Source organism: Prionailurus viverrinus, chromosome D4, assembly GCF_022837055.1.
Source record: "Prionailurus viverrinus isolate Anna chromosome D4, UM_Priviv_1.0, whole genome shotgun sequence".
NCBI classification, from domain to species: Eukaryota; Metazoa; Chordata; class Mammalia; order Carnivora; family Felidae; genus Prionailurus; species Prionailurus viverrinus.
The window spans coordinates 62,913,217-62,936,663 of record NC_062573.1 but is presented as its reverse complement, the minus strand read 5'-3'; the positions used below and the strand labels follow the sequence as shown (position 1 = coordinate 62,936,663).

The 23,447-nt window shown below is 40.6% G+C and overlaps 1 protein-coding gene across 1 annotated transcript; it reads right to left on the bottom strand.

The window, feature by feature from the left end:
* Nucleotides 1-9,565: 9,565 nt before the first annotated feature.
* On the bottom strand, nucleotides 9,566-23,105 carry QNG1 (Q-nucleotide N-glycosylase 1). Its single transcript, XM_047829833.1, has 4 exons — nucleotides 22,548-23,105; nucleotides 21,780-22,039; nucleotides 14,304-14,499; nucleotides 9,566-10,387 (listed from the first exon to the last, which is right to left on the bottom strand). The coding sequence occupies exons 1-4, from the start codon at nucleotides 22,882-22,884 to the stop codon at nucleotides 10,155-10,157; spliced, it is 1,026 nt and encodes a 341-aa protein (XP_047685789.1). The 5' UTR covers nucleotides 22,885-23,105; the 3' UTR covers nucleotides 9,566-10,154.
* Nucleotides 23,106-23,447: the final 342 nt, after the last annotated feature.

Here is a 23,447-nt window from a genome sequence, read left to right as displayed (position 1 = left end):
CAGGTCATGATATCACGGTTCATGAGTTCGAGCCCCACATGGGCTCTGTGCTGACAGCTCAGAGCCCGGAGCCTGCTTCGGATTCTGTGTCTCCCTCTCTCTCTGCCCCTCCCCTGTTCATGCTCTGTCTCTCTCTGTCTCTCAAAAATAAATAAATGTAAGAAAATTTAAAAAAAATTAAAAACAGAAAACAAGTAATTTGCTCAAGGTTACATGGTTGATAAGTGACAGAGGCATGACCGAAGCCTGGGTGTGTCAGATGACAAAGTCAACACTGCCTCCCCAAAGATTGAACTCCAGTGTGGCTCTCTACATAATGTATCCCTCTCCCTTGCTTACTCTCTAACAGTGTATTTGATCAAATCAGGTCCACATGTAGCATTCAGTTGATATGTCCCTTAATTATCTTGTATTCAGTAACAGTTATCTTCTACCTTCTTCAAAATTGTGGTAAAATACACATTACATGAAATTTTCCATCTTAACCATTTTTAAATGTACGATTCAGTAGTATTAAGTGCATTCACCATTGTTATGCAGCCAGTCCCCAGAACTCTCTTTATCTTGCAAAACTGAACCTCTGTACCCATTAAAGGTACTCAAGATTCATTCATGTTGTAGCATGTGTCAGAACTTCCTTCCTTTTAAAGGCTGAGTAATATTCCATTATACAGATATACCACATTTTGTCTCTTTACCTGTCTCTCATTGGATATGTAGGTTGTTTTCCAACTTTTGACTATTGCAAGTAATGCTGCTATGCACAAGCATGTACTACACATAATCTCCTCAAGATCCTGCTTTCTGGAACACCTGGGTGGCTCAGTTGGTTAAGTGTCTAAGTCTTGATTTCGGCTCTGGTTACGATCTCACCGTTTATGGGATCGAGTCCTGCTTCAGGCTCTGTGCTGACAGCGTGGTGCCTGCTTGGGACACTCTCTCTCCCTCTCTCTCCCTCTCTCTTTCCACCCCTTCCCCAGTCACATGCATATGTGTGTGCATGTGCTCTCTCTGTCTTTCTCTCTCTCTCTCAAAATAAATAAATGAACTTAAAAAAAAAAAAAAAGGATCCTGCTTTCAACTTTTTTGGGTATATACCTAAAAGTGGAATTGCTGGATTCTATAGTAATCCTATTTTTATTTTTTTGTGGGACTGCCATACTGTTTCCACAGTGACTGTACTGATTTACATTCCCACCAACAGCACACAAGGCTTTCCTTTTCCCCATGTTTTTGCCAACCCCCATAGTTTTGAAAAAAATATATATTTAAAAAAATTACATAGCTTTTTAAAAAAAACCTTTCATCTATTGAAGAAACAGCACCATTTGTCCTTCAGAACACTCACATTCTTAGATCTGGCAATCGCATCTTTGTGTTGTCATTTAATTTTAACTTGTTCCTGTATTTCCTACATTTCCTGAAAACTAGCAGTTAGATCTAGATTCCTGATTAGATTCATAGTTCAGTGTTTCTGGCAAGAGTAATTCATACACACAGGTCTGTATACTTCCTGTTGTAACACACCAGGAAGCACATAATGTCTGCATATTCCACTTTGAGCAATGTTAACATTACTAGTGAGTTCACATGCCTCCAGCCTAATCCATCCATTTAAAAAGTTCCTCATCAACATTTTACCTCATGGCTTGAACAGACATTGATGATCATTTTCCAGATCTATTATTTCACTGGGGATTCCAAAATGGTAATATTATAATTCTAATTTTCCTTTTCACATTTAGTAGCTGGAATTATTTTATAAAGAAGAGTTTCCCAGTGTGGAGATTCCTCAAAAAATTAAAATAGAATTACCCTACAACCCAGCAATTGCACTATGAGGAATTTAATTTATCCAAAGGATGCAGGAGTACTGATTCGAAGGGGCACATGTACCCCAATGTTTATAGTAGCACTATCAACAAATTATGGAAAATTATGGAAAAAGCCCAAATGTCCATCAACTGATGAATGGATTGAGAAGATGTGGCATATACATATATATATATATATATATATATATATATATATATATATGTATATATACCATGTGGCATATATATATATATGTGGCATATATATATATATATGGCATATATATATGTATATATATGCCACATATATAAGAAGATGTAGTATACACACACATACACACACACACAATGGAATATTACTCAGTGATGAAAAATGAAATCTTGCCATTTGCAACAACGTGGATGGAACTGGAGGGTATTATGGTAAGTGAAATAAGTCAGTCAGAGAAAGACAGATATCACATGATTTCACTCATATGTGGAATTTGAGAAACTTAACAGATGATCATAGGGAAAGGGAAGGAAAAAGATAGAAACAGAGAGGGAGGCAAACCATAAGACACTCTTAAAGACAGAGAACAAACTGAGGGTTGATGGGGTGGGGAAAATGGGTGATGGGCATTAAGGAAGGCACTTGTTTTACGTAAGCCATGAATCATTGAATTCTGCTCCTGAAGTCCAGACTACACTGTATGTTATCTAACTTGAGAATAAAAAAAAGGAAGAAAGGGCTCCTGGGTAGCTCAGGTGGTTGGGCGTCCAACTTTGGCCTAGATCATGATCTCACATTCCTGAGTTTGAGCCCTGCATCTGGCTCTGTGCTGATGGCTCAGAGCCTGGAGCCTGTTTCAGATTCTATGTCTCCCTCTCTCTCTCTCCCTCTCCCCCACTCACACTCTCTCTCGAAAATAAATAAACATTAAGAAAAATTTAAAAAAAAAAAAAAAAGAAGAGCTTTCCCTCTATGGGGTTAATCTGAAAACAGTAAAGCGGTCAGTACAGGAATGACAGGATTCGTGCTTGATATTTTTCCCTTCCATTTATTGATTTCGAGAATAACGAATTGGTCCCTAGCAAGCTCTAAAGTCAACCAATAGGGTTTCTTCTTTTGGAGTATGGGGGAAGGGTGATTATAAACTCATAGATTTTTATATTTTTTACTTACTGTCCAAAGACCATTTTCACTCTTCAGAGTATTTCTAGACTTCTTATTAAACACCATTAGGAAACCATTATTGTTTCTTTTCATTTTAACTCAGCCTTCATCAAAGTTATTGTGCCTTAATAATTGAATTTCATTCCTGCAACCAAAGAACACTAATTAATTCACCTACCAAATAATCCTCAGTCTATCCTGAGAATGTTAAAATAGGAATAGTGAAAGAAGGGAGTTACTAGGTTTTTCCCACCTTCAGACAGGAAATTGAATTAGTTGTTTTCTTAGACCAATTCAGAATGTAGCCCTACCCCTTTCCCAGCTTTTCTTCGGCAGAGTTCCCTACTTGAAATGATCCTCATCTGCTGAAGAGTTCTGAACTTCCAAAGGTGCCGAACACAAAGTTTGGGGGCTGCCTACCATTCCTCTTCTTCCTACCTTCTCTATTTCCTCAAGAATTGCCCCTGTTCTACCTGCTAGGCCAGCCAATCACTTGGCCTTTGCCCCAGGCCACAGCGGGGACACAGTGGTAGGGGACTTGGGACTCAAGCCAGGCTCAGCAGCCAAGCCCCAGGCTTTGGCTTGTGCTACTGGCAAAGATTTGCACTCTGTGACCTGGAATCACTAGCTGTTAGAGTGAGCTCTTCCAACAGTGCAAGAAGAAAAACAAGGTGTGGTCTTTGTGTATTTTAATCTCTGGACCATAACTAGGTATGGGGAAAGCCAGCCCTTTCCCTGGACTTATCTTTTTTTTTTTTAAGTATTTATTTATTTTTGAGAGAGACAGAGCACAAACAGGACAGGGGCAGAGAGGGAGACACAGATTCTGAAGCAGGCTCCAGGCTCTGAGCTGTCAGCACAGGGTCTGACGGGGGGCTCGAACCCACAAACCATGAGATCATGACATGAGCTGAAATTGGATGCTTAACCGACTGAGCCACCTAGGTGCCCCTCTTTTTTTTTTTTTTTTTTTATATCATTATACATTTCGTTTTTCACTAAGCTAGTTTCAGCCTGGTTTCTTTCAGTTGAAACTAAACCCAGTGGGATAAATCAAAACAGAAAGGGGTGGGGGGGTGCCTGAGCGGCTCAGTTGGTTAAGCAACCAACTTTAGCTCAAGTCATGACCTCACGGTTTGTGAATTCGAGTCCCACATCGGGTTCTCTGCTGTCGGCCTGGAGCCCACTTCAGATCCTTTGTCCCTCCCTCTCTCCATCCCTTCCCTCCTCTCTCTCTCTTACTCTCAAAATAAAGACATTTTTAAAAAGCAGAAATGAAAAGGAAAAGAAGGAATGTAGTTTATGGGAAAAAGAGAAACTTGGATGAATGCCGTAATAATATATTTCTCCAAACTTCTAATGACTTTAGTCAGTGAATTTTATACCAGAAAGAAATCCTGCAAATGATTTAGTCCCACCATAAATTTATTAATTTTTAATCTCATATTCAATATTCTTGGGGCGCGTGGGTGGCTCAGTCTATTAAGCCTCCAACTGAGGCTCAGGTCATGATCTCATGGCTTGTGAGTTTGAGCCCCGTGTTGGGCTCTGTGCTGACACCTCAGAGCCTGGACCTTGCTTTGCATTCTGTTTCTCCCTCCCTCTCTGCCCCTCCCCTGCTCATGCTCTCTCTCTTTCTCTCTCAAAAATAAATAAAACATTAAAAAAAATTATATTCAATATTCTTGAGTTAGATAGGAGCTATTTTGCCATATTACTTATTCATACCTGTATTAGGGTTCTCCAGAGAAACAGAAACAATAGAATATATAGAGAAATGGAGATAGATATATAATCTATATCTATCTACCCGTCCATCCCTCTAGAGAGAGAAAAAGTGAGGCTTATTCTAAGGAATTGGCTCGTGTGATTGTGGGAGCTGGCAAGCCCCAAACCTGATGGGCAAGCTAGCAAACTGGATATTCAGATAAGAATTGATGTTATGGTCTTCAGTCTAAAATCTGCATGAGCAAGTGGGGAAGTGAGGCAGGGTTTCTACGTTTCAGTCTTGAGGCAGAGTTGTTTCTGCTTCTGAAAACCTCCGTTTTTGCTCTTAAGGCCTTCAAATGATTGGATGAGGCCCACCCATTTAATAGGGTGTAGCTGCTTTACTCCTCTATTGACTATAAATGTTAGTCATATCTGAAAAATATCTAGACTGGTGTTTGACCAAACCACTGGCCACTGTAACCTAGCCAACCTGACACATAAAATGAACTACCACAGTCTCATCCTTCCTCATCCTATAAATGATTTGAGGCATGCATATATTTTATAAAATGATTTAAAAAGGAAATTGGGGGATGCCTGGGTGGCTCAGTTGGTTAAGTGTCCAGCTCTTGTTGCTGGGTTAGGTCATGGTCTTGTGGTTTGTGAGATCAAACACCACATTGGGCTCTGTGCTGGCAGCGTGGAGCCTGCTTGAGATTCTCTCTCTCCCTCTCTCTCTGCCCCTCCCCTGCTCATGCTCTCTCTCTCAAAAATAAATAAATAAACATTAAAAAAATAAAATAAAATGAATAAAAAGGAAATTGGAACCAGAACTAAAAAATCAGAGTCAGATTATCCCATTTCATATGTAAATTAAATAGACATAGAGATTTTAACTGATTTGTTCAAAAGCTGATGACAGAACCAAGGCAGTGAGCATATAATGAGTCCCCTGAGGGCAACCCGGGCCCTTGGATCTTAGCTCCAGACATTTTATACTGTGGAGAATTCACAGTTCTGGACTTCCTTACTTTAAGGGTCATTACCTCCCATGGTTTGAGAGCAAATAAAATAAATGAGCAAATAAAAATGTTGTCTAGGCCGTGACAGCCTAATTTATTTCCAACCAATTACCCAGGCACAAGAAAGAATTGATGGTGACAACATTCAACCTGAGGTCTGTACTTTAAGAAAACACTGACATTAAGTTTCTCCAAACTTTTCTTTTTAACTTTTTTTTTAACATTTATTTATTTTTGAGAGACAGAGCATGAGCGGAGAAGGGGCAGAGAGTGAGATACAGAATCTGAACGAAGCAGGCTCCAGGCTCTGAGCTGTCAGCACAGAGCCTGATGCAGGGCACAAACGAACCCACAAGCCGCGAGGTCATGACCTGAGCCCAAATTGGACACCCTACCAACTGAGCCACCCAGGCACCCTGAAACAGGGTGCTGTCGAAAAAGTCCACCAGACGCCGAATAGAAGCGAGGCAAGATTTTATTCACGGCCGGGCCAAATCTGATCTCCTAATCTTAAGGAGGAAAGTGCAGAGAATGGCCCCGAACAAAGGTAGTAGTGAGCTTATATGGATTTTAGCAAGTCAATACGTAAACAATTACAATTTACAACATTTCATGGTAGCCAATTATATTGTGACACACAGACGTTAGTTTGGGCAGGAACCTATCAATTTAAAGGTCTTTGTCCTAAGAGGGTTTAAAATGATCAATCATAGTTTAGACACCTAAGATGCCGTGGGGCAGCAAGTACGTGACTTTTTACATGTTGGTCTTGCCTAGGCCAGATCTTGGTAGAAGGGGTGGGGGAGCATTTTGCATCCTAAATTATCTATTTAGCAAGCAGGCGAGGTTACAGAAGTGAGATAGGGCGGTTAGTAATTTCCGATAACCCTAGTAGGGGACTATATAAGACTTTTATCTCAATTATTTATGAAAGGTGAGTTTAAGCCGAACTTATATACAATAAGCTTTCCGATATCTTATAAGTTGGCCTATTACATGCCCCTCTCCAGCCTTTTGTTTTTTGAAATCCCCCACCCTTTTATGTTCTGGGAAACAGTTTATCCAAAAGGACCACCCTTCTCTAAGTGACTTAAATAAGATTAACTATTGAGTCTCATGTCTCCCTTGTTCACCTGTGACAGGGTCCAACACGTATCTTTTCCCTTTTGCCTAAACCTGCTAACAAGGCCAGACACAGCCTCTCCAATTCCTCATTCTTTGTATTGTTAATGATTACCTAAGATTAGAACTGTCTGTCCCCCTGAAACTAGCTAGACACGGAGATAATCACTGGGAAATCCTGTCCAGTGAACTGAGACTTCTGGTTGCAAAACAACCCCACCTGTAAATCCCCCGACCTGTAACTTGTCTACTCCTCCCTATAAAAGGCTAGGCCACCATCACCCTGCCAAGGGACTCTAGTCTTTGGATCTGGGGTGCCCTTCATATTGCAAATACTGAACAAGATCCATTCCCTTACTTGTTCAGGTTTTATCTTTGATAGTGGCATCGAAAACCAAAGTTTAAAAAAATTTCTTTAATGTTTATTTTTGAAAGAGAGAGAGAGAGAGTGCGAACAGGGGAGGGGCAGAGAGAGGGAGGGAGACACAGAATCCAAAGGGGGCTCTGTGCTTACAGCAGACAGATAGCCCTATGCAGGGCTCGAACTCACGAATGGTGAGATCATGACCTGAGCCCGTCAGACGCTTAACCGACTAAGCCATCCAGGTGCTCCTAAAACCAAAATTAAAAAAAAAAAAAAAAAAAGTGATCTAAGAGATCTGGGAGAGATGGATCACAGACTCACAAGGAAAAAGAAGGTGCAGTTGCCTCAGGGCTGATTCCTAAATAGCATACTGTGGCTCATAAAACCTGTACCTCCTCAACCATAACCAAAATAGTTTAATAACTATTACCCATTCAGCTTCAGGGGAGGGAGAACAGTGAAGGAGCCCAATAAACGATTTCTGAATTCAATCGAATGAAATCTATTAATTTCTTTAGCACTAATCAGGGGGAAGCTAAAGGCTGCAGAAGGGACAAAAACAGCCCCTGACGAAGGCTGGCCTGGTACAGCTCCACGTGGTGTGCTCCTGCTGAACACAATCCCCCAGAACACCCACATCGGACAAGGTTACTACCCAAGACTATGATAAAGTGAGGTGAAATAAGTCCCCTTGATAAATGTGTCCAAGCACAGACAAAAACAAGGCCATGGTGCCATGCACGTAGTACCAAACGTGCTTCTATCTTGGCTAAAGTGAATGACATCTGTCTTACCAATTTCAACTTTTTCCTCGCTCTAGCCTGCCCTCCTTATAGACAAGATTTATTGAGATACCCAGGGGTCGAATTGCCCGTTTTCTGACAGCGCCCAATCTAGAGAGAACGTGGCTTCTTAAATCCTCCCCCTTGCTTTGGCTGGAGGACACTGACTTGGTCCCATGGCTAACGTACTTGAGTTTATACAGGCAAATCATCTGGCGGCCACTGAAGAATTAGTGAAATATGAAAGAAAAAAAAAAAGGCCAAAATGTTTTTGAACTTGTTACAAAGCAAAAGCTATTAAAGGAAACCGAGTCATCAAAGAATAAGAACTAATGCTCCAGCTATGCTAGTGACAGTAAACCAAGTGGTCTCTAGATGGAGGGCTCTGATGAGGGGACTCCCGGGGCTGTGCACATGCACATTAACTATCTTTCAGAGGGTGTGTAGAATGAATCAACACAACCAAAACAAGAGACAAAAATAAAAAAAAAAAAAAATTCCAGATCCTATTTCGATATTCTTATCTTCCAGAATGCCAGTGGCCAGCTCCACATTCATTATGTTCCCCAGACTACCCTCAAATCCATCAAGAGTGGTTATCCTTGCACCAGACCCACAAAACCAAGAATGTTAGAACATTACTATTTTGCAATCCCCAGTGAAATAATAGGTCTGCAAATTGATCAGCAGCTGTTAAACACATCAGGTGAAATGTTATTTAAATTCTTAGCCTGTATCAGGTATGAAAGTTCCAAAATCCAGGCATGGTGGTGAAACTTGCTATTTGCCGATATCCATCCATACTTCTTCCAGAGCTTAGCTGGTACACAACGCCTAGAATACGGACTACTTTCCTGCCCTCTCTGGCAGTGAGTTGTGGTCATATGACTAAGTTCTAGTCGGTGACACGAAAGCAAAAACGCATGTGGTAGCTGCTAGAACCTTCCTGGCAACACTTGCACTCTTCAGCTTCATTGCTTCTTAAGTCCTGCCGCCTAGATTAGAATGCAGTCATTTTGGGTCATGAGTCCAAGCTATGCTCAGTGGCACAAGAGCTGCCCTGCAGACTTCCCCTTTGATGTCTCTGGCCAGAATGAGATTAGATACCCACTACTAAAGCAATCACAGGCAGAGGATAGGATTATCACGAGTAAACCATTCATATTCAGTAGGGTCCACCTTTGGAAATGGGGATGGGATCACCTTCCCCGAGTCACGTAGGGGAGGGGTGGAAACAGAAGGACGGTGGTGCAAGTTGTGCAGTGCACAACAAAGGGGGCTGGGAAGGGCGTTCACCTTCACTCATTGCCACTTGTAGGATTATTATGATCAATTTTCAGCAGATGGCAGTAAAGTGCTTGGGGAAAGGATGTCTTTTTTCTCATTCACACAAAGTCAGGGTGAGCTGACAAGGTTGGTAACTAACAAAAACCAAGATTACGTTGGAAGGAAGGGGGGGGTAAAGGTGGGAAATGAGTGCTTGGTAGATACTGAGATTTCTGTAACATAAAGTAAATAATCAAATCTGTAAACCTTTTAAAATTATATGTAGTAAATTCCATTTTAATGAAATAATCCATTCCAGGCTTACGAAAAAATTTTAAAATCTTTATTCAATTTCAGTATAATGGCTCTGGAAAAAAAAAAAAAAAAGAATTCTAGACAGATATCCTAAGCTGCAAAACCCACTGTCAATACCAATAAAACGTTTAAAATTAGCTGTCAAGATTGATTTGTACGAGAGCAGCAGCATTCAGACAGCAAAGACCCTACCCCCCCCCACCCCCCATCATATCACATGATTAAGGTATGTAGGAAATTACTACATCTTGAGGAAAAATACCAGTTGAATGGATGAAATATTATCACTGAAGAGTAATCACATTATAAAGCATGATTCATTTTAAGAAATCTGAGATTTAAAGAAAGCATTACAGTTCCTTCACACTCCTGTCATATGTCCACAGAAAGAGAAAATATGACCAAAACTCAACAAGAAGGCAAAGTTGGGAATACAGAGTGATACGTCAGGAAACATTTTTTTTTTTTAAGTGAGACTTGGTAATCAATTTTCTTGTTGCTATAACTTCTGCCACCTTCTCTTAGTACCAAGGCACAACTGTACAAGTGATTAAGGGATATAAAAATGCAAGGAGTTTTCTTTGGGTCAGTTTACACTTTGGATCAGTAATAAATACAACGCGTGTGATGAAACGGAATTCCCTTCATATCTTCCCTGTGGTCACGGGCATAGTCCCACAAGTAATAATCCAGAAGAATGGAATTGATCTCGCCACTGGTTTTTTCACCCTTGTTTTCAATAAGCTCCAGAAGACAATCCCGGATCAGTTCAACACACCACAGTGAGCACCCTCTGATTTCCACCTCTTGCCTGTTCCCATACGAGAGCATTTCTCCTGCAAGGGGGAAAAAACAGAGCAGGAAGTACTAAGTCAGTGATATAAAATCTACTTAGACTTTAAACCACTTCTAAAATAGGCATTAATTCTAAATTACAAGTTCCACAAGAGCAGGGACCATGTCTGGCTTGTCCTAATATTCCTGGGACCTAGCATAGCACCTTGTACATACTAGCTCCCCAATAAATATTTGCTACATGAATTTGGGGTAACCATAAATTTAAAAATATGATGACAAGATTATTAAATTCTTGAAAACAAAGGATTTAAAATTGGATTTGATAGCCAGAAAAAAAATTACAAAATTTGGAGGACTCCAAGGGGACCAAAAAAAACAATACCTCCCTTCCCCACTTGAAAATTGAACATTGTTGGCGCACCTGGGTGGCTCAGAAGGCTGTGTCCGACTTCAGTTCAGGTCATGATCTCACAGCTTCTGAGTTTGAGCCCCGAATCGGTCTCTGTGCTGACAGCTCAGAGCCTGGAACCTGATTTGGATTCTGTGTCTCCCTCTCTCTCTGCACACCTCCCCCCCACCCACCCCACTCACGCTCTGTCTCTCTCTCTCTCAAAAGTAAATAAACATTTAAAAACAAATTGAACATTGTCTTAGGTACATCCTAAATGCATCAAGGAGAACCCAGGAAATCAAAGTTGTTAACCCGAGCAAGGAAAACCACCATTGTTCTTTGGATTCAGGATCATTCCACCAGCCCTGCCTTAATATGTAGCCAAGAGCTCCCATAGGACTTGCAGTCTCTCCAGTGCCCCACTCTGGGGTGTATCTGATCCTGCAGGATGGGCATTGACTATGTTTTGCCACTGAGACTAGAACTGGGCTCAACAACTGAACTGCCTGTAAGGATCAGAGAGACAGAGTAAGTGAAGGCAGCAGCTAGATGCAAACTGGTGAGGTAGAGAATGTGTGCTGCCCTATCTAAAGGTAAGTCCACATTTCTCTACTTTTACAAAAGTCAGAAAGCTTGATTTTCATGTGAAACGTGTCAAGTGTTAGTAACTAATTACAAGTGCTCAAAACACTGTCGAGTCCAGGGCACCTGGGTGGCTCAGTCCGTTAAGCAGCCAACTCTTGATTTCGTCTCAGGTCATGATGTCACAGTTCGTGAATTCAAGCCCTGCTTAGGGCTCTGAGCTGATGGCAGAGAGGCTGCTTGGACTCTCTCTCCCTCTCTCTCTCTGCCCCACCCTGCTCATGCTTGCTGGCTCTCTCTCTCTCTCTCTCTCTCTCTCTCTCTCTCTCTCTCTGTCAAAAATAAATAAATAAACATTTAGAAACAAAACAAAACATGGTTGAGGACAAACAAAACACACCTGCAGGTTACATTTGGCCTCTGGCCACCAATCTGCACCCTAGCACAGAGCTTCAGAGTACCTAAGAGGCCCTGTGATCCACTGAAAAGTAGGGCAATGCCCCAGCCCCACTAGGTTCCACTCTGTCACCTCCAGTCTTAAATGGTATTGCTTAGGGGCGCCTGGGTGGCTCAGTCAGTTAAGCATCTGACTTTGGCTCTGGTCATGATCTCACAGTTCGTGAGTTTGAGCCCCATGTCGGGCTCTGTGCTGACAGCTCAGAGCCTGGAGCCTGCTTCGGATTCTGTGTCTCCCTCTCTCTCTACCCCACCTCTGCTTGCATTCTGTCTCTCTCTCATAAATGAGTAAACATTAAAAAACAAAATGGTGTTACTTATATCCACTCCATCCAGTAAATAACTATGTTGAACTGTGTCCCCCAAAAAGTCACATTCAAGTCTTAACTCCTGGTACATGTGAATGTGTCCTTACTTGTAAACAGGATCTTTGCAGATGTGATCAAGTTAAAATAAGGTCATACGGGATTAGGGTGGGACTTAAATGCCATGACTGGTGTCAGCCCTAGAATCACAGTGAAGAGTATAAATTTAGCCAAATTGCACAGTATTTATAAATGGTTAAAAAAATATGCCTTTTGGTGAAGAGGGGTTAAAGATAAAATGGACAGAAAAAACATCTAAATTCATACTACAGTGAAGAGACCACATTTATTTAAAAAAAAAAAAAAAAGATAAAATGGACAGAAATCTGGGTAGGTCTTCCAAGGGCTGCCCTGGAGATATTCAGAAGAAAAGAGAGGAAAAACAATATAAGTGTGTAGCACAACTCAAATCTGGAAGAAGTATCATTGAAGGCCAGTTAAGGAAGGTTCTACCTCATCTAGTCAAGCTACCTGGTTCTAGATTTCACTTTAGTTTTTAAAACTTAGTGTACTATACTAGTGTGTACTCCTTTATGTTTATAGTTTGTTTCTCTAGTTTGCTAGGAAAGTACTTTTGGAAAAAAATCCAACTTTGCTTAAATAAACTAAGAGGCAGAGAAATTAGTTCACGCTACGTCAGACTGGCTAAGGATGAAAGAACAAGCCTTTCAGAAGCTGGACAGTTGCAGCTGGATGCCTGGGAAATGGCCTTGGGAATTGAAGTGGACGGCACAAGAATGGTCAGACAACTTTGTTCAGCTATGCCGGTGATCCCTCCTCAGCAGGGTTTTCCTCACGGTAGCAGAGACAACTGGGTGCTACATACATTCAGAAGGAGACGGACAAATTATGAAGAGCTGGAAAAAGCTAGGCGGAGGAGGCAGCATTTGAGCTAAGCCCCTGCGGGTGTGTAGGATTTGAATCGGAAAAAAGAGAATTTGGGTGAGGGAAACCAGGCAAGAGCATGTTTACAGATAGGGGCGAGCAGTGTATACACCAAAAAAAGATCAGCTGCATATGGCTACATGGAAAAGAAGCCCTGAATGCTTAAATGTTTAAGGTATCCAGCAATTAATGATCCAGGATGTGAGCATTATGACATAAAATAGCTTGTGATGTTTCAAATGAAGAAACAGAGGGACAAAATGGATGGCCCAAGGCAGCATAAAAAACTGGTAGAAACAACCACAGCAACAATGGTACCTTTATATTCTGTGTTATTCCTGTTTTGGGTGATTGAAATTTATTTCACAAGAGAAAGTTAGGCATAAAAACTACTTGCTTTTAAAAATAAAGAGTAGCTGAAAAGATTGCATCCCAAAGAGATAAATTAATGTGAAAATTATGTAATTATTTTTCTTATACACAGAAATGTTTAAAACACAAAAAGCTGGGGCACGTGGGTGGCTCAGTCAGTTAAGCATTCAGCTTCAGCTCAAGTCATGATCTCACGGTTCATGAGTTCGAGCCCCGCATTGGGCTCTCTGCTGTCAGTGTAGAGCCTGCTTCAGATCCTCTGTCTCCTTCTCTTTCTGCCCTTCCTCCATTTGCGCGCTCTCTCTCTCTCTCTCTCTCAAAAAATAAATAAATATTAAAAAAAAAAAAAACACCCAAAAGCTAATTTTCACACAATTATCTATACTCATCTATTATAATAAGGCTCCCACTCTTGAGAATGATTCCTCAAATCCAATAATGGTAAATAAATAAGCCTAGAAAAGTGAGTCACTTAAGCAAGGTAACCCAGCGGCAGACCCTGGGGACTCCTGACTTGAAACCCACTGCATATTCCCTCTCAGCCCACCTCATATTTCACAATATAGTGTGCTCTTCAGTGCTTAACTAACACTCTTCAGATACTGCACCTTCAGGACTTCAGTGTTGCACACCTTCATGTCAAAGAAATTTGGGTTTCATTTTATTGTGAGGCCTTGAAATTATAATGTCCAAACGGCACAATTTCCTACAATATCCATATTCCATTGCAGTGTAAACAACAACCAAAAGCAATTTTCTCTGTATTTCAATTACCCTGGCATTTTTCTTTACATGTGCTTTTAACACTAAACAGTGCTTTTTTATTTTTACTTTTTTAAAGGAAAGGAGAACTTCTATGAAAGAAACTAGATAAGAAAGACCGTCTTAATTAAGTTGGCAAACCTTTGAGAAGCTTCTCCAGTAGTTCCTTTGAGTATTTCAGGGCTCCCAGGTGCACAAGAACCTGAGGTAATCTATAGTCAGCAAACATGGTGATACTGGAGATGTCCTTAAAGCAGCCGTCTCCTTCTCCCTCTAACACACTCCACGTATCTGCCACAAGGATTTGGGCCCGTTTGTAGAAAGAAATTTTCTTCCCCTGATGAATGAAAAAAATATAAATGCTACCTGGGTATCTGAAAGCTTTATGCATGCTATAAAAAGAAAGGCACACATTGAAAACATTTTTCAAGGGTGCAATAATTTTACTGTTGGTGAGAATTTATAGACCTTGACTAGAAGAAAAAGGGAGTCTAATAAATATTAAATTATCTTTCACTCCAAATTTACTTCCTAGATTTTTCAAGGCACATAAAATATAATTGTGGTAATTGTGGTATTATTTAGTGTTCCTTTTCAATGACATTACTTCACATACATATTTCTGCACCACTATAACCCACCTGCTTATTCTTTTTAATGGCTAGACAGATTTAGACAGTTTCTTAAATTTTTCTGATTAGAACATAATTCCCATTAATTGTGTAAAATACAGAAGAGTATAAAGAGGAAAACAATCATCCTTAAACTCACCTCTGAAGAGAATCACAACATTCATTTTTTAAACTATTATCTTTCAGATTAACTTACTTCAGAGATAAAGGCATAACTGCTGAACAGCCAGAATTTATCAAGCCTACCTTTCTGGAAACAGTCAATATCAATTTGTAAACCCACAGAACAAAACTACCTTCCAATTATATTTACACAAGGAAGAAACAAATTTAGCCATGCATTATAGGATATCGGGTTATAATTTAACTAAAAAGTTCGCCATAAAAGTACAAATACAGATCAGCATAAACTATGGAAAAACACAGATAATTAGAATCTACTCCTAGTCCTAATACCCAAAGGTAATAATCTCAAATCATCTTTTATAACTGCTTGTCTGCTAAAGGAAAATAATCAGTATTACTGGCTCCCAAAATTTGTCCTGACCACCTTGGAGAATGTGTTAAGAGAATGGAAGTAAGTAAAAAATGAAATTAAATTCTTCAAGGAAAGGCTCCACATGAAAATTCCTTAGGATGATAATACAGATTCCTTTACTTACAAGCAAAACAAAACAAAACCAAAAAACACTTCCAATGATACTTTGTCCCAGTGAGAAATAACTTAACATTGCCTGACCTTAAGGTATACCCACTGCAATCGATCCAGACCTACTTTTACTAAGTAAATTGTTTAAGGCCACCTTTAAGAAATTCAGTATTTTGTTTTCCAGGGCAAACACATATGCTCATTTTCTGACATGATGTAAAGTCTGTAAATTAAATTGAATGCTGCGGGGGGGTAGGGGTGGGGGTGGGGGGGTGGAACAAATCACCATTAAGAAGTATCCCTACATCGTTTGGGAATAACATTCCCAAACCTATCAAAATATGACAGGCTGGCAATTGTTGGACTGGACTTACATTTGGGAACTAGGTTTATATTCAAGTCTAGTATATTGACGAGCAAGACATAAAAGTTAATATACAAAACAAAATTGTGGGGGCACCAAGGTGGTTCAGTCGGTTAAGCGTCTGACTCTTGATTTTATCTCAGGTCACGATTTCACAGTTTATGAGATCTAACCCTGTGTGGGGGTCTGCGCCGACAGTGCAGAGCCTGCTTGGGATTCTGACTCTCACTCTCTGCCCCTCCCTCACTCGCACACATGCTCTTTTTCAAATTAAATAAAAAACATTAACATTTTTTTAAAAAACAAAATAGAAGAAAACCCAGAATAAAATTGGATATCAGACATTTATCTATTACAGAAAGCATGATGTATGCTTTCTGTAATAGATAAAAGCTATCGTCTCCTGTTTTTAACAAGATTCACAGATCAAACTAGAAAAATATAAGAACCAGACTTATGTAACAAAATCAGTGCTAGCTAGCATGGAACAAAACATAAATTGTCACATCATGACCACTGTTGCCATGGTAGCCAACTAGGATATCACAAAGATTAGATTATAATACCTTAAAATGAAAAAACAAAACAAAAGATTCAAGTGAGGAATCTAAAAACAAATTCAAGTCATCAATAACACATTTTCTTAACAAGCTGATACGGTTTGAGTAATCAGATGATTTTAGTAATCAGAGTCTTCATCTCTAAAATATTAATTGATCTCACTGAAAATACCAGCAAATCTAAAATAACAATTCTCTATGTGTTCTATAATATTTCTTTGTGAATATTTTCAAAATAGTAACTTCATAAAAAATTATCAATGAAAAAAATCCATGACCATGAGTTGATTTTCTTCAACAAATTTATCATGAACAAATTAGAAAGGTCAAAAATTACAAATGTTTAAAAGAAACATAAAATGCTATTGATTAAAGTATCAAAAAAGTTCTTGTTTTCATGTATGTTTATCAGTATGTCAGAGTAAAGACTATCACCTAAGGAAAGCAATTTATTAGGACTTTTAACATGGTTACCAAATAATCTAATTCAGAGCTGCTTTGGAAGTACATATACAGTATCTGAATTCTAAAGCTTCTTGACTGACTCTAGAATACAGCCGGGTTAGGAAATCCCTAATCTAAATCTGTCTGCATTTAAACTTTCTAATTTTATCAGTTTATTTATAATGTTTAAAAACACAAATGATAATCTCAGTAAATAAATATCGACAAAAAACAATTATGACTATTTTATGCAACTTTTTAAAGATTTAAAAACATAGCAACCAATACCATAACCATGTTATGAAGGGGCTGGGAAAAGGGCATTCTCATATGCTGCTGCTGATCATCTTTGTTATTATCTTTTTGGAGAACCATTAGCAATTTTATGTATTACAAGTCTGAAAATCCAGGCCATGCTCTGACTCAGCAATTCCACTACTAGGATTCCATTCTAAGAAAATAATTACAAGTGTTAAACTATTGTGCAGTATTGCTTATTATCACATACAACTGAAAACAACAAGACATAAAATTCAATTTAAAATATAAAACTGTGGGGGCGCCTGGGTTGGCTCAGTCGGCTAAGCTTCCGACTTCAGCTCAGGTCACGATCTTGCAGTTTGTGGGTTCGAGCCCCGCGTCGGGCTCTGTGCTGACAGCTCAGAGCCTGGAGCCTGCTTCAGATTCTGTGTCTCCCTCTCTCTCTGACCCTCTCCCGTTCATGCTCTATCTCTCTCTGTCTCAAAAATAAATAAACGTTAAAAAAAAAATTTTTTTTAAATAAAAAATAAAACTGTGTATCAAACAGAATTACTGTGGTAAAATAGTTGGGCAAATAAATATGGGATTAGATAGCCATACAGTGGAATACTGTGAAGTCATTAAAAATGGTACTATGCGAGGTGTGTAGGTGGCTCAGTTGGTTAAGCATCCAACTTTGGCTCAGGTCATGATCTCATGGTTTGTGGGTTCAAGACCCACATTGGGCTCTGCATTGACAGCATGGAGCCTGCTTGGGATTCTCTCTTTCCCTCTCTCTCTGCCCCTCCCCCACTCACGCTTTCTCTCTCTCTCTCTCTCTCTCTCTCTCTCTCTTCTCTCTCGTAAAAATAAGCTTTAAAAATATTTTTTTAATGGAAAAAAATTGTGCTGTGAAAGAACTGACATAGAAAAGATGTTCATATGTTGACTTTTAAAAGTTTATACAGTATGATCCTAACTGTCCCCAGCCCATGGTATAGACATTCACACAAACACACACATGTAGAAAGACCAAATTATGAACAGTGATTACCTCCTGGTAGAATAGAGACTGCTTCTCTGTACTTTTCAAATGCTATAATAAACATGTTATACTCTTGCAATTAGAAAATTCTAAAACATGAATAAAAACATACATTTGATTTTAACACTTTCTGAAATTCAAAAGTAGTCCCAAAAGGTCCAGAATTCCTCCAGATTTGGAGTTAACTTCTCAAAGTACTTCAATTATTTATGTATATTTTATTTAATTAACTAACTCTTGAAGATTTTACTTTTAAGCAGTCTCCATACCCAATGAGGGGCTCAAACTTACAACCCCAAGATCAAGAATTACACACCCCAGGTGCCCCTTATTATTTACATATCTTTTTTTTAATTTTTTATGTTACTTATTTATCCATTTTTACTTTAGAGAGAGAGCGAGTACAAGTGGACAAGAGGGGCAGAAAGGAGAGAGAAAGAGAATCTTAAGTAGGCTCCATGCCCAGCACCAAGCACAACACGGGGCTCTCCAGCCCACAATCCTGGGATCATGACCTGAGCGGAAATCAAGAGTCCAACGATCAGGATGCCTGGGTGGCTCAGTCAGTTAAGTGTCCAACTTCAGCTCAGGTCATGATTTCATGGGTCATGAGTTTGAGCCCACGTCAGGCTCTGTGCCAACAGCTTGGAGCCTGGAGCCTGCTTCGGATTCTCTGTCTCATTCTTCTCTCTGTCCCTCCCCCACTCACGCTCTGTCTCTCTCTGTCTCTCTCTCTGTCTCTCTCTCTCTCTCAAAAATAAACATTAAAAGAAAAAATTAAAAAAGGAAAAAGAGTCAGGGGTCAACTGATTGAGACACTCAGGCGACCCTATTTATGTACCTTTTCAATGAATATGTAAAGATAACTATAAAATGGACAAATTGAAGCATTTAGTGAGTACCCACTACGTGCTCAGCATCATGTTAGAAATCATAGGAAATATGCTGCTTTTGGGTAACACTAATGACAATCTTTTGGAAAAAAAATGAAAAAGTGTAATACTCCTTTAAGAAAGTATCAGAATTCTTAAGTATGATTTTTGTTACTTTTGGGGGATTTTTTTTATAAGAATGTTTTCTTTTTACTTTTTTATAATTTTTTAAGTGTTTATTTATTTTTTAGATGGAGAGAGAGACAGAGCACGAGCAGAAGAGAAGAGAGAGGGAGACAGAATACAAAGCAGGCTCCAGGCTCTGACCTGTCAGCACAGAGCCCAATGAGGGGCTCGAACTCACGAACCTCAAGATCATGACCTGAGCCAACCGAAGTTGGACGCTTAACTGACTCAGCCACCCAGGCGCCCCTATAAGAATGTATTCTAGAAATAAGTACTGATGGGAAATGGTTCAGGTACTAATATTCATTTTAAAATATGTCAGCCTTAAAATTAATCTATACTCTGGTACAATTTTTAAAAATTGAGGGGCACCTGGGTGGTTCGGTCGGTTGACCGTCGGACTCTTCATTTCAGCTCAGGTCATGATCTCACAGTTCACGTGCAGCTCTGCGCAGACAGCAGGGAGCCTGCTTCAGATTGTCTCCCTCTCTCTCTCTGCTCCTGCCCCTGCTGACACACGTGCACAAGTGCTTGTTCACTTGTACTCTGTCTCTCTCAAAATAAATAAACCTTTAAAAACATTTTGAGCTTTTCAGCAAAGCAAACCATGTTTCAAATAAAATAGTAACTCAGCACATTTGCTTACTAACTTGGAATTATAAGCTACAAAAAAAGTTTACTCTTTCTTCCACAAAAACAAAAACTCACGACAACTTCAAAGCAAACTATATGCTGTTATGAGTTTATTCCATTCTGAAATCATGTTAAATTTACTCTTAACCCTTTCTACAACCATGTCGATTCTGGAATACATGGATTCTTAGCCACCTTTGATTTCTTTTATACACTAATACATTTAGATGGCCTGAAGGATGCACCAAGGAACTTGATCCACAATTTCTTTAAAAAAGGCTGAAATGACACACTTTAAAGACAAAGATAAATCTCAAAGTAACCTCTGCATTAGCAAAATGCTTAGAACAAAATGAAATTCAGCAGTGGCCTAGGGCTTCTTTTCTAGGAACTGCCTCTGCCCCACTCAAAGCCCCTGCAGCCGCACGTAATTGGTCATAATCCATGCCAATTCAATCAGCGTTTGACCAGGAATTTTAGAAGGTACCTGAGAGAGGGTGTCTACTTCTCCCTCTCTCTCTGGTGGCTGAAGCAATAGGATACAAATTCATGAACCTTTTCTACTTCATGGAGAAAGCCAGCCTGCAGTCAGAGAAATATGGAGCCAAAAGAAACAGAGACTGAATCCTGATGGCACTGAGTCCCTGACCCTAGGTGTTCCTATCCCTAATACCCATCCCAAATTCTTCATTTTGCTTAAGCTTTTTATAGTTTTGTGTCTGTCTCTTGCAATTAAAAGAATCTTAACAACACCACCACCACCACCACCAACAAAGGAATCTTAACATATATAACCAAGCATCTCTCACTTTACAGGAGAATTGAAATGCTAGCTATTTATTTCCTGACTAAGTGAAATAAAATAAACCAGTTAACCTTTCTGTTTAGACTTTGGTTCCTGGTCTGCAAACAGGACAATAATGATCCTTGTCCTTAGGCCCACAGAGCTCTTCTATGGATCAAATGAGAGTGTACAGGCAAACACCCTGTAAGTCATAAAGAGCAATTTAAACAATATTATTGGTAATTGTTGTTAGTTGTTGAATTGTGATTTCAAAAGGGTAGCTTAAAAATGTCAATGTGACTTAAGCATTCATTAACTTATTCAATAGATTTATATTATGCGACTCCTCTCAAGTTGCTTTCACTTCTATGTCACAGTGACATAAAATACACAATGATAACAAATTCTAAAAGAATTTTACAAAAACAGGGGCACCTTGGTGGCTCAGTCAGTTGAGTGTCCGACTTCACCTCGGTTCATGATCTCACAGTTCATGAGTTTGAGCCCCATGCCGGGCTCTGTGCTGACAGCTCAGAGCCTGGAGCCCGCTTCAGATTGTGTGTGTGTGTGTGTGTGTGTGTGTGTGTGTGTGTGTGTGTGCCCCTCCCCCACTTGTGCGTGTGCATGCTCTCTCTCTCTCTATTAAAAATAAATGAACCTTAAAAAAATTTTTACAAAAACAGACTCTGGGTGTATACTGGGGGGGTATACCAAATGTTAGCCATTTTAAAAGTACATCATCTATTTAAAGTAAATAAAGAAAATAACACTGTTAAAGTACTCTGTGTGAAAAAGAAAACACACAGTATGTATATATACATTAGATCTGCCAAAAATTACTTTTTATTAGAGAGAATTTAGAAATATTTTCTGATTTTCATCCAATGAACTAAATTTTTGGAAGTTCCAGAAGCCCTCATTATTCCTGAGTAGCAACATCATATTGAAGGTCCAGTGTTTTTTATGTTTGAAACATTTTAAAAGGACAAAGAAAAAGGAACAAAAGAATAAAGGAAATACACTAACTAGAAAACATAAAAGAAGTAACCTCTTTGAAACACTACTTAACAATTTTGTTCCTGTTCCTTGTCCACAAGGAAGGAACTTCAAATTTTAAGTGTTTATTCTCAAAAGTAGTTCTGGAAGTAAAAGAGTTAACTAGGAGAAGATAATTAAGAATTCTAAAGTCTCCAACAGAAGCAACTCACCTCATACTGAGTCACATCTCTGTAAGAAGGAAAGCTTTCGACTACCAGGTGCATCAACTTCTGAGCGCTTTTTTCACTTTTTCGGACACAATTAAGAAAAGAGCCTTCAAACTTCTCAAGCAGAATTTTCCCGGTTTCATTAAGAATCCGATGCCTCTCTTCTATCAAAGGCATGGGAACGTCCGTGTCAGAACGGAGTATGTGCTGAACCTGATCCAGGGTCACTGTGGCATAGTAGGAAGCACTAGTTATCGGGATCCCTTAGGGAGAAAAGAAAATGCAGAGGAACAATGTCATACTTTTATATTCATTAGACCCTAGCTTTTACAACATACAATAGGAGAGCAAATGAGTGTTACAGGAATGCACGAAAAGTGGATGAAGAATTTAAAAATCAGAAGCATTTTTTATTTACTCATCTGTACTTATTCATCCGTTTCTAACAATTGTCATATTACATCAGATGTATTTTGACTGCCTAAAATGTTATAGGTGTCCCTTTGTTCTTCAGATGTCATCAAAGTGACATTCTTTAGAAAACTGACTTTTATTCTTAGCTGTGCTGATGATAAACATTAGGATCATTTCTCACTGAGAATGGACTTTAGCCAGCCTCCTCTCACACTTCTATTTTAAACAGAGAAGAACTGCTTCACTTTAAGCAATGAAGAACTTCAAGTTCGCCGTATTAACCCAGACGCCGGACCCGCTCCTTGGGACCCTCCCGCTGAACCGAACCCTGCCTCAGGTCTGACAGGCGGCACTAACCTTCGTCGAGGGCTCTGTTGACCGCGGCGCACAGGGACCAGTACCCGCTGTACGTTTTCCCCCTGTACCCCACCAGACATTTGTGCTCCTCATGCTCCGACCAGAAGGAGAAGTTGAGCGTGTCTGTCACGAACACCCAGTTGACCGCGGCCTCGTCAGCCGCCCTGGGATTCAGCTCGTGAAGGGCCTTCCAGCCCCCCAGGCGCAGCTCGGGCCCCGAGGCCTTGGCGAGCAGCAGCTTGGCCACCCTCCGCACGCCTCCGCCGTCGATGAACACATCCCGACTGTTCTCTGCAATGAATTTTGCAGACTCCCTGGGAGGAAGGGGCCCGTCCATTCCGCCCCTCCCTTTGGGACTGGGGAACGTCGCTTTCACCCGCCCGCTGGCCAAACTCGCTTCCCTCTCTGAGCGGGGGAAGGGCGCGGGTCCCTCTGCAGCTCTCCTTTCCTACCCACCGTGGGATCGCTGCCCTAACGGGGTACCGCCCTCGCCCAGCCGCACTGAAACCGGACAGGGCGGCCGTGTTCTGGGGCCCCTCCCTCCACCGCACTCCCAGGCTGAACAGCGGAGGCCACGGGGCCGCGCCCCCGGCCGGGACCGGAGGCACTTCCGGGAAAGCTGCCCCGCCCACTCTCGCCCAGGCGCGCGCCTGGGACCCGTTTCCGGTTCCGAAGACCCGGAAACTGCCCGGAGGGGTCCGGCGGGAGCTGGCAGGCAGTTTTCCTCCCTCCTGCCCTGGCGTACTGCTCCGCCATTTTGTGCACGTTTGCACCCTCTCTTCAGGCACGTGGTACTGCGGCTTGGCGCGGTGGCCTGAGTCGCGATGACTGCGAGCGGTGCGCAGCGTTGCCTTCGGCTCCGGCCCCTCGCCACTCCGGGTGGGTGACGTGGGGGCAAGA